We start from the raw sequence: 12258 nt of genomic DNA on the forward strand, positions 1-12258 counted from the left end.
GGTCCAGGCAGGACCGCGGCGAGGGTGGCCTGTGTCTGCTTCTTCATGCGGGAACACGGAGCTTCTCCCTCAGACACAACTCACGCCCCCCACCTCCTCCATCTTTTTTTTGAGTCTTTCACTGCCAAATGGGTGACTCTTTTGAAACCCTTCCCCAGTGCTGCGACCGCCAGGCACGAGCACATAGAGACACCAATCACTTACTACTGCCTGTCACAGATGCTTAAATGGACAGGGTGGAAAAAATATCCTTTTCACACACTTAAAAATTACTCCAAGTTATTTTAAATGTGGAACTGTTTGTATATTCCTTATAAGTTTATAAAACTCACACTGTCCCTCCATGACTAACTAAAGTGGAATTGAGAGAGTATTCTATATTTATAACTTGTCTGGTTGTTCGTGCTTACAGCCCTATTTCCACACTCTTTTACTGTACACAGAGTTATGTGAGGTATTGTGGGCTCCTAAACTTTGCTGATTTCCTAACAAGGCAGGCCTGTGTCCCGCAGGGACAAATTGGGGGCTGTTTTGTCCAAGTGGAGGCCAAGCTCCGAGGGAGAGGCCTCCAGCTTTGTGGTTTTGGCTACAGCTCTTAAAACCGGTGTTCAGGGCCCATTTCTGGGCAACTGCCTGCCTTACTGGTGTTGACCAAAGTATCAATGCTACTGATACATTGTTTATTACACATACCTGTTAGAAGCTCCATGCTGTACAGCTTGGCTACACATACCACTTCCTCCGATTTATTTTGGTGGAAATTATAAGTACAAAAGGTGCAGTACTGGAATCAGCCAGGCCAAAGCCCCGTTCCACATACATAAACACTTACGTAAACATAATTTAAATGCATTAACTGAATGTAGCCACTTGTGGGGCGACTACTATTTAGAGACCAGCCCGCACTGTTTTGGATACAACTTGGTCAACCAGAGCACCGTTTACCAGGAGACAGTGTTAAATGCATGAAGTACCTATGGAGGTAGATTTGTGCCGTATGTCTGGGATTTACATTTGTACGTGCACACCTGTCCACACATATGCATCGTGGTACAGCCTCTTCGCAGGCGGTCAACAAATAAAGCTGCCTCCTTGGAGAGGCTACCCACCTAGTCAGTGCCCTCACGGTTTTGCAAAGCCCTTTCAGGATCTTCTTTGCAAAAATGTTTCTAGACACCATAGTAGATTCTTTGATACAGCCTCGAAAGCGGTACCTACCTCTTTGTAAAAGGAAGGGGAAAATGGTCCCTAAACCCATTTTTCTTTCTTTCCTAATGTCAGAAGGGGAAATACGTATCTAATCTCAGTGCTGTGGCTGCCAGTGAGGCTGGGGGTTTTGCCTCCTTCCCCCTGATTTATTGGCCACTTACCGTACGTCTTAACTGTCTTTCAATGATTTGGACCATTTTCTTCTTTGGAAGATTGACTTCTTACTAATTATTTAAATTTGAGCCCTTAAAGATGTATATGCTTTTCTTTTTTTATTTTATTTTTTAACGTTTATTTATTATTGAGAGACAGAGAGAGAGAGCATGAGCATGGGAGGGGCAGAGAGAAGGGGAAACACAGAATCTGAAGCATGCTCCAGGCTCTGAGCTGTCAGCACAGAGCCCAATGCAGGGCTCGAACTCACAGACTGCAAGATCATGACCTGAGCTGAAGTTGGACACTTAACCAACTGAACCACCCAAGTGCCCCTGTGTATGCTTTTTAAACACACTACTGTGCCTTGAAAAAAAAAAAAAATGTAGGTGGCTTGAGAGAAAAATGCTTCCCCCTTCTGTAATTACATCTACTTGAGAAGCGTGGGTCATAACAGTAGACTTTAAGTCATTTTTTTTACCTCTCCAGAGTCTTTGCTCCTTTCTCCTTTGATTGCGTTCCTTCCTGGTGGCACACTTTCAGACTTGTAAACATATATTTTAGAGTATATGTTATGCTACAATACCACATTATTCTTTTCCATTATCTAATCTGATTGCTGACCCCACTTCCTGAAGTTAAAGTATTTTTACTACTGTGGAAAAACCACAAAAAGATTTACTGGACTTCCCAAGTACAGTAAACTGTGTTATCAGTAAAGGAGGGGAACAGGGTGTCCCAGATGATCCTACATGCTGGTTCACAGAATTAACACATAAACCTTAGGAGAACCAGTTTTGGATAACTGCACCACAGAACACCTACGCCCACAAAAATTCATGGAACTTATATTTCATCTAGCTGATGATTCAAAAGTGCCTTAGAAAAACATACAAATGTAGAAATGTTGTAATGTCCTTGCAAACATGATTACCCCCCCCCAAAAAAAGAAGCCCAAAATAAAAACAAAAACACCTGAACCAAAAATACCTTGTCATTCCCACAGAATTCTGTTGGTTTATATTTTACTTTGTTTGGTTTTTTATTTTTGTGGATGGTGGAGGGGCGGGGGCAGTAGTTTTACTAAAAACTTTATCGCCCTTGCCAGAAAGCATTAAAAGTGCTAAAATCCTATCTTGGTAAACGTAAATTCAGTCCCATTGGACAATATCGTTTTGTCAATTTCATATGGGGAAAAATCTTGTCTCTATACTTTGGAAAGGCTGGCTGATGGATTCCAAAGTTTAAGTCCATCCTTCGCACAACTTTAAAAATAATATTTTAGGGGCGCCTGGGTGGCTCAGTCGGTTAAGCGTCCGACTTCGGCTCCGGTCATGATCTCATGGTTTGTGAGTTCGAGCCCCGCGTCGGGCTCTGTGCTGACAGCTCAGAGCCTGGAGCCTGCTTGGGATTGTGTGTCTCCCTCTCTCTCTGCCCCTCCCCTGCTCACATTCTCTCTCTCTCTCTAAAATAAATAAACATTAACAAAAAAAGTTATAGGGGTGCCTGGGTAGCTCAGTCAGTTGAGCGTCCGACTTTGGCTCAGGTCATGATCTCACGGTGTGTGAGTTCAAGCCCCGCGTCGGGCTTTGTGCTGACAGCTCAGAGCCTGGAGGCTGCTTTGGATTCTGTGTCTCCCCCTCTCTCTCTGCCCCTCCCCCACTCACATTCTGTCTCTGTCTCTCAAAAAAATAAACATTAAAAAAATAAAAAATAAATGAAAATAATATTTTAACCTTAATAGTTGAACTTGGTTTTTGTTTTTTGTAAGTGATTGGTAAAATTGGGTTCACCTGAAGTGCCAACACAGGCAACTTGTGTAAAATGCCAGTTGAAAGAGTGTGTTTGAGTTGTAAATGCCCAACGGAGATGGGCTCACAGGTGCCCTCTGCTTTTTTTCCATTTAATTAGGAATCTTCCGAGAGTAGGTTGTCATTTGATCTCTGAACAATTAAATATCTAGTACACTTCAGGAGTGCCTGGGTGGCTCAGTTGGTTAAGCGGCCAACTTCGGCTCAGGTCACAATCTTGAGGTTCGTGAGTTCCAGCCCTGTGTCGGGCTCTATACTGACAGCTCACAGCCTGGAGCCTGCTTCAGATTCTGTGTCTCCCTCTCTCTCTGCCCTTCCTCTACTCATGCTCTGTCTCTCTCTCAAAAATAAATGAACATTAAAAAAATTTTTTTTTTTAAATATCTAGTGCACTTCTGATTTTGGATATTTGGCTTTTCCCCAGAGTATTATCCAAAGTGAATTGGATCGCTGCAGGCCCAACATCCACTTAGGTCTCTAAGGAAGCTGGAAGGGGATGCAAAATATGGCAAAGCCTACCGTCGGCTCTGAAAAGCAAGGTGGAAGGTTCAGGGACTTTCCCCTTCAGACACTGCTACTCGCAGGCAAGGGATGACCGCCTGGGCCAGGATCAAAGGGGTGATGTGCTGTAAGCCCAGCGTGCACTGGCAGAGAGGTGGGTCCCTCTCCCCTTCCTGTTTGAGTAACTTTTCTCCCACCCCACCTCCTCATTTTTTCACTGCCTCCCAAACACTCTCTGTTATATACTACGGTCTGATTTTCAGGCTTCAAAGGAATTTTCTTTGAAAGATGGAAGAACTTAACACTTTAGGGCTCATTTTATTTTTAAAAGAAACAAGCAGGGTAGCCCTACCGTGCAAAACACCAATGAGGCTGCAAACTTGGAAACCGGTCCAAGAATCATTCTTTCATTCCATCCTTGGCCTGAAGACTGAAGCAAGTTGCACAAAAAGTTCATAAACACAAAGGGGTCCAATTGCATTCAAGCTCCCCCAGTGAGGATGAGCATACCCGTGAAGCCACATGTTCGCCATACCAGGAGAGTATATAAGGTTTACTTGCTTGCAAAAATAGACAGCAACTTTTAAAACACCTGACTGTGCTTCACAAGTCAACTTTTAACCCTTTCCTAAACACTGTAAAGCTCCAAACTGGCTAAGTGGGTTAAAAAAGGGAGGGGGGGGGGGAGGAAAGGAAAGGAGTGATCTCAAGCATAAAGCCCTTCAAAAAAATCTATCTAAAATCCTGGACTTGAATACACCAAAGATAAGGATCTGAAGTGGTTAAGAGAGTGATCTTTTCTTTTTCCTTCAAAGGAATAAGCTCTGTGGCAACTTCCTAGGATCTGATGTCAACACAACTGTTGTCTCCGGAGCTGGGAGTTCTTGGGGCATCCTCAAGCTCCGGGCAGAGGCCAGGGTGCACTCCTGGCGCAATGCAGACTGGCGCACAGCATCCCTCAGGACCTGTTTGTGTTTTACTCACAGAGAGAACAAGTACTGGCAAGGGACAAAAAAAAGAACATGTTTTGCAAACAATCAGAGTGACCTGAAACCCAGGGTGAAGACTGAAGTCAGCCTGAGCCAGGCTCTGTGCAACGCTGGCTAAGTGGAGTGCTCTGGAGAGGGAACAGGCTTCTCGCTTTCCCATTCACCCAGGAGGACCTCTCACCTAAGGCCACGCCCCACCCCGTCGGGGCTGCTTTCCTTTGTTTGGCTTCGTAGGCGAGCTGGGAGCATCTCTGAAATGAGATGAATGCCCAAAGGAAAGAGCCCTCGGTTTTTTTTTTTTTCTGGAGCTGAAAGCAACCCAGGAACTGGGCATCCAGTCGAATGCTTTCATCTTCATTTGGCACCCGAAGAAAACGAGACCCAGACAGCTTGAGACTACGACAATCACGAGGTACTGGACAGCTGGGCCCAGTACCAGGGTCTCCAGAACTCCTGGCCCAGGGCTCCTGTCACACCGTGATGTGATCTTCCCAGCCCCCTACTTTCCTGCAAAGAGAGGGATCTCTCAGACCTTTAAAACCACACGACCCCTTTTGGGATAATCCACGCACAAATCTCCTTTGACACGGTTGGAAAAATTTTTTTTTTCTTTTTAGGTTTTTTAACGGTTTTTTTTTTTTTTAAAGTGATCTCTACGCTCAATGTGGGGCTCAAACTCACAACCGTGAGCAAGAGTCCTGCGCTTCACCAACACAGCCAGCCAGGCGCCCTGCTGTTGGAAGTTTTGAAATAGATTATCTTCCCCCATTTTCCATTTCTGAACCTGCCTACTCAAGGTATTTTCCTCCCAAATGCACCTGCCCCCATTCCACAAACTGAGGTCTCCTAAGTAAAGCCTATTAAATGTATTTCCACCTCAATTGCACCACACCTCCATCTACATAACTAAAGCCTGAACTCCCCCACCCCACCCCCCAAGTCTACTTTTTCCTGTCTGGCAGGTGGGCAGACCTTATCTTCCTAAATTGCCATTCCCAGCCCACCCAGCGCTCTGCAGGAGCACAGTAGATACACTTGGAACCTGTTGCTTCCAACCTCCTCTGCCCTCTCTAAAATGCCTGCCATAATTCCTCCTCCCCAACCCCCATCCTTTGAAATTTCTAAACCCTGGTAGAGGAAGCGCCTCAGGCTCTTAATAAGCTCAGTCATGCTCAAAATATCCGCTTCACCCACGAGGTATATAGTAGCCGGCAATTCTGACCCAAGCACCCCTTTAGGGAAAAGATGATCTTTCTTCAAGACTCCGTATTCAGAATTCCTAAAAAAGACCACTCTTGCTTATTCTCGCTCGTGTACCTGTGAACTTGCAAGAGTCCAGGACACCGTCTGCAATACCCATCATTCACCTACACATGGTAACAATAGGGGATTAAGAAATCACCCTTCATGCGGCTGTGACCACAGAGAGTACATATTGCAACTTTCCTCCCCTGGAACTTGCAAAACTTACAGGAAATCTTCCACACCTACAGAGTAAATTCACTGCCAGAAAAATGAAGTGTAAACACTTTATATTAAATTAGCCAGGTGTTTAAAAAAATAACATTATCCCAATCCAATATTTTCGAATCCTGGCTCACTTTCAAGTCTTACAGTGCATACAGGGGCAGAGGTGTGCCAGGCACGCGCCCTTGTCCCCCCTTTGTAAGGGGCATGTTTTGCTTTTTTGATACAAACAATCTGCAAATTAGTACACATGTAAAATAACCCCGGGAGGAAAGCAGACAGTGATCCTATTTTCTTTATCTGGGATTTCCCTCCAAATCTTTACACTGGACAACGATGGACATCAAAGATATAAATCTATTTATCTAAAGATAAATCTTTAATTGGGTCCTAGACTAGACATAGTTTTGAAAGAAGCATCCATGAAAATGAAGAAACAGCAAATAGGAAAAAGTGGGAAACGCTAATGTGTCTCAGTTTATAGATGAATGCGTCAATACATGTTTGTGAGACAGTCTATGCAAAAAATCAACGAGCCCTCAAATACTGTCACTTAACCTCAGTCTCTCCCTATTGTCCTCTGGGTGCACATCCCCTGATGTGGCCCCATGTCCCTTGCTTGCCTTCGGGGAGGAGGGACACTATGACAAGGGATAACATTCCTCTGCACATACATAGTGTCAAAAATATATGAAAAAACAAACAAAACTACCAGCCTAGAAGCTATGTTGGCAAAATTTAAAGCAACAATTTAGAAACAGCCTACGCCCATTTATGTGCCAGCTTGGCCGCATTTTTAAGGGCCCAAGTCATGTCTGTCTGTCTGTCTACTTAAAAAAAAATCGTTTTAGAGAGAGTCAAGTGTTTAAAATTTTGAGATGCTTAAGTTCATCTTCTGTTTTGGAGACACAGCATGAGAGAGGAGGCAATGTTCGCCTTAGAGGAAAATGTGGACTGTGGGGTTGGAAAGAAGTGAGTTTATATCCCATTTGCCATTTATTGGCTGTTGTGTGAAAAGGGACTCAGTTATGTGTGTAAGACAGATACTACCACCTTGTGCTAATCAGTGCAAGATTAAATGTGATAAACCATGGAACTGTAGTATTTTTCCCGGGATGTCATAGGTCCTCTGTGAATAGGGTTTCCATAGGTCCTAGGGTTCTCTAGTCCTGCCTCTGCCACCTATCTGCCACTTAGCTGACATGTGCATGGGAGAGTCTCACTCTGTGACCCACTGGCCTCTATCTAATCCCCCCTGGCCTTATGGGCCACCACCTGCCGAGAAGGGCAAAGGAAGACACTAAGAACCATGTTCCCGATTGATAGCATGTATCAGCATACACACAAGACTTCGCTTCTGGGGGAGAGTTATGTGGCCAAGAAAGAAAAAGAATAGAGAGATGCCAGGGTAGCTCAGTTGGTTGAGCATCCAACTCTCGATTTCGGCTCAGGTCATGATCTCAGGATCAAGGGATCAAGTCCTGAGTCAGGCTCTGAGCTGAGCCTGGAGCTTGCTTAAGATCCTCTCTCTCTCTCTCTCTCTCTCTCTCTCTGCCTTCCTCCTCCTCCCCTCACTTGCTATCTCTCTTAAAAACAAAAACTAAGACAGGATTCAGAAATATTTCAGATTTTATCTCTGCTTGAACAAATAAAAATATTACAAATTTCAGATTGGCTTGGCATTCTAATTCCAGTCTTTTACTGCTGTTCTTAAATCCCTTTGCTCTGAAATAATCCTCATTTAATGCAAGGTGGGCAGTAGCTTACCTAACACATCATCATCTGAAGGTTCGTTGTAGTTTTGGTTACTATTTTGAAGAGTCCTCAAGCTGCAGGCTGGGGGATGGGGAGGTTTGGGGAGGGCCAGGGGCAAATTACTTTCTAGAGCCTGCCAAGAAAGCTTCCACAGCATGGAAGTTAAACCTTCAACTTCCATCAGGCAGTAAGCTCTTTTTAGATGAGAAAGAGAATTTTTTCTATGTTTCAAAAAACTTCACAGAGGTCTTCAAAAAAACAAAAAACAAAGAACCAACCTCCTAATACAATTTTCTCCTAAATTACTTTATTCACCTTTTACATGGGTTGGATGAAGATTCTCTATAGCAAAGGTATATACAAGCTCCTTTCAGGAGGGCAATGAGACAATTCCCTGCAAACAGTGAAGAGGTGAAGAAGCATCCTCCTTGTTAATTACCGGGTAAGGTGGGGGTAAGTGATAATAACACAGTGTCGCCAAAGGTTGGGTAGGTATCACCAACTGTCATCAGTGCTCAAATAAACCGACAGAGCTACGACTATTCCAAAGGGCTCAACAACTAGTTTCCGCTCTCAGGTTCATAGGCTGTGCAAATTTAGGGGCTCTACAGGAACCACTCAGAGGCTCGCTTGGGAGCTAAGTAAAAATAATTGCCATTATGATTTTCCAGGTCAAAGGAATTTCTTCCAGGATCCACCAGCTAAACCTCTGCATTGCAACCAAGAACATGTGCAAGCTGTTTGAAAAAAAACATTGGCTTTGTGCACAGGCACCCCGGGCTGGCTTCTCCGCGTGGAGGGAGGGGAAGGACAGCCAGCTGGCTAGAGTAGCAGTCAGACTGTCCAGTTCTCACGCCACCTGCACCTCCCTATCTAGAACCTACTGCTCTTGCTTCACAGAAATGATCCCTGGTGCCAGTGCCACAGGGACATTCCTTCATCCTAATCCCACCGGCTCCAGGCCACTGGGATGGGAAGGAGGCTTCCAGGAGTACGCCGACCACCTGCTCCTCGGACCTCCCTGCTCTGGGCCCGTATCAAGGAAGATAATGCACTTGCTCATCCAGCCAGGAAGGGTGTTAGTGAATTCCTGGTGCAGGCACAGTCTGGAGTTCTGAGAAGCGGCTATGAGTTTGTGCTCCAGGTTACTGAAAAGCTGCGGACGGACCGTGCTGTATTTCAGGGCACGGTGAAGATTTTACTGAATCGCAGCAAGGATACACAAATACCCATACACATAGTAAAACTAAAACCTCTTACCCGCCTGGCCCCTGCTCCAACCACCCTGGCTCCTTTTTCTTTCTTGAAGAAGGCAGACCCTGTCATGACTCTGACCCATGATGCATGCTGTTCCTTCTGCCTGACTTACGCTTCTTCCCACTCCCAACCTGCCTCTGCAGCATTTAGTGCTGGGGGATTGTCTTCACCTTCAAAGACTTCTTCTCCCCATCACCATCTCTGGGTAAGAGCCCTTCCTGCTGCCCTATCATTTTAAGACACAGCATCCGCTTCATGTCTCTCAAAGCACTGACCACATTCACAATCAAAAACTTATTTTTAATGGTTATTATTATTATTATTATTTTTGCTGGAGGGAAGAAGGAGGAAGAGTTATTATTTCATGGGTACAAAGTTTCAGTTGTGCAAGACAACAGTTCTGGAGATGCCTGGTGGTGATGGTTGCACAACATTGGGAATGTACTTACTTAGTGCCGCTGAAGCATATATTTAAACATGGTTACAATGATAAATTTTGTATGCACAGTACTACAATTAAAAAAACACACACTTAACTATGTTTAATGCTCCTTTCTCCACTGGTGCACAGTGCACTGGGATAGGAATCCTATGTTTTTTCATCACTGTGTTCCCAGGGCCATGTCCAGAGCCTGGTCCATGGTGGCGCAGTGTATATTGTGCAGTGTATATTGGTTCCATGAGACATGATATACATACGTGGAGTCAGGTGGTACTTTAACCCTGGACTACTACTTAGGCAAACTTTCCGAAAGCAAAGCCCTTGAAATTTACAGAAGATGTATATGGGGACTTTGTATGTATACTTACATATGCAGATTTTACTGTATTTCTTCTTTGCCTTGAGGAAATTCTTTGTGCCTAGAATCCCAGAGGAACCAGATTCCAAGAAGACCAATAGTCCTTCTAGTATGGTGTGCTTATCTTGCTGATGTGGCTATTCAGGTCCCGTGTCATCTGGGTTTTTTGTTTTGTTTTGTTGGCTTTTAATTAGAATCTGCCTCAAATTCTCTTTAGCATTAGACAAAGCATAAATTGAAAGCAAATACGTAACAGAAGGGAGTTTCCTGTAGGATAAGTAAGTACGTTTTATGTTCTGATGGTGAATTGTTATCAAATAAATAACAATGATGACAAAAGTAATATGAAAAACTACTCTCCTTGACTCTCCTAAAAAGGAGGAAAAATGAGAAAAATCAGAGAAGCCACTTTTGGGAGATGAGGAATAAAATGAAAGATAGTCCTCTGGCCTCATGGCTTGGCTGGTTTTCCCCGAGAATAACCAAAGAATCATCTGATCCAACACCAAACCCCAGCCTTCTTTTAGGTCGTATCTGCTTTTAGGCAAACTAAAACTTAAAAAAAAATTTTTTTTAATGTTTATTTATTTTTGAGAGAGAGACAGAGGTGAGCAGAAGAGGGGGAGAGAGAGAGGGAGACATGGAATCTGAAGCAGGATCCAGGGTCTGAGCTATCAGCATAGAGCCCAATGCAGGGCTCAAACCCACAAACTGCAAGATCATGACCTGAGCCAAAGTTGGACACTTAATCAATTGAGACACCCAGACACCCCGGCAGACTACAACTTTTTTAATGATAACAATTCTGTCTCTGTCTCTTGGCCCTAATAGAAGTAAAAGCTCAAAGTACTAGATGAGAAGAAAAAAAATGAGCATTTGTTATCCGTAATAGTAAGTCACCTACCATACGTGGGGGCACTCACTGCTACATGTGCTTGGCATGCGCTGACTTAACATCCACAACTCTGAGAGGGAGGGCCTATTTTCCTGTCCTCTGAAACATAGTCTCCAGTACAGAGAGAGTGGTTTGCCCGGAGTCACAGAGCTTCGGGAGGCAGAGGCAGAAATTCCAATTGAAGCGACAGGACTCGAGGGTCCATGCTTCTAACCAGTAAGGTACCGTGCACGTGCACATGACACAGAGTTTTCTACTGTAGTTCTCATAACCTACTTTCATAAGTCATAGAAAGGTATCAGCGATATTTCATTGATGAGGAGACTGAGGACCACAAGAGGCTGTGACTTAACAGGGAGACAGATGATGATAAACAGAAGTACTGAATGCCAGGAGCTCAGCTCTCAGACTTGCATGAGTCTCATTTCTGTGCCTTATAGTTCTGTCAGGGTCATTCAGCACCATCCCAAAGGACCAAAAGGCAATGAATTTGACTACATAAAAAAGTGGAAACTTCACTCCTGTGTTTAACCTAGCAATGAAATATTTCTTAATTATTTCTACTTTAAATGGCATAATTCATACAAATTGGTAGAGCACAGAATTCGTACCACTCCAAACACGGTGTTTAACAACAATGGCTTAAAAAAAAAATACAAACAGCCCCCCCCCCTTTTTTTTTTCATAAATTCTTCTGGATTAAATATTTGTTCACTTAAAACCTGAGTGCACCTGTCTGGAAGACACCCCAGGTGTTGTTGTACATGTAGATAAGAATTCAAGGTAAAGATTCCTGTCCTAAAAGATACACATCAGGAAGACAAGAATACTTTCGGCTGAGTGGACCACGGGATGGAAGGGTGTGTACCAGGCAGGAGTGCCGGAGAAGGACCTCTCAGAACAGGCAAGGGAGCCCTGGCATTTCAGGGAAGGAGGGGGTGAAGGATAGGCTTCCCGCATATTTCAACAAAAGATTATAACTTGCCATCTTTATTAGTATATAACCAAAAAATTTGAAAAAATGACCTCAGCGATATTTGGCCTTTAAGAAAGATTTTAATCAAACAAAATTAAATTTGTTTAAAACATCACAGGATGAGGTCTAGAAAGAGGCTTCTGTCGCTGTCGAAAGTTAATGCCTATGGATCGGCTATTGCTAAAGTTGCTTAAAATGGGCTAATTATTCTCCCACCCACCCCCCCCTTCTCTGTCCTGGCACAAGGAAATTTTAAGCCATCTACAATCCCTCCATTAAATAAAAAATAAACAAACAAACCTCCATTGTAAGAGGCGCCATTGGTGTCTGCCTCCTTGTCTTCCCATCACAAAAGCAGAGGAGTGCTAAAGAACAGACTCGCTGGTCAGTATTTCATGAATTTAAAAAAGTGTAGCATTGCTGCCTGGCCAGACACAGCGAAAAA

General features: G+C 43.9%; 1 protein-coding gene across 4 annotated transcripts in view; it reads right to left on the reverse strand.

Annotated features, from left to right (window-relative positions):
- IGF1R (insulin like growth factor 1 receptor) overlaps positions 1-12258 on the reverse strand; it is a 299971-nt gene that overhangs the window by 77045 nt on the left and 210668 nt on the right. The window contains exon 1 of one of the 4 annotated variants that reach the window (XM_042988147.1): positions 5981-7546. The exons of 2 other annotated variants lie outside the window; for them this stretch is intronic. In XM_042988147.1, the coding sequence (XP_042844081.1) occupies positions 5981-6026 (46 nt within the window). In that variant the 5' untranslated portion in view covers positions 6027-7546. Of the gene's footprint in view, positions 1-693; positions 1457-5980; positions 7547-12258 lie in introns of those variants that run through there. One more of the 4 variants, XM_042988148.1, reaches the window with a different exon arrangement.

The sequence above is a fragment of the Panthera tigris genome, chromosome B3 (genome assembly GCF_018350195.1).
Source record: "Panthera tigris isolate Pti1 chromosome B3, P.tigris_Pti1_mat1.1, whole genome shotgun sequence".
NCBI classification, from domain to species: domain Eukaryota; kingdom Metazoa; phylum Chordata; class Mammalia; order Carnivora; family Felidae; genus Panthera; species Panthera tigris.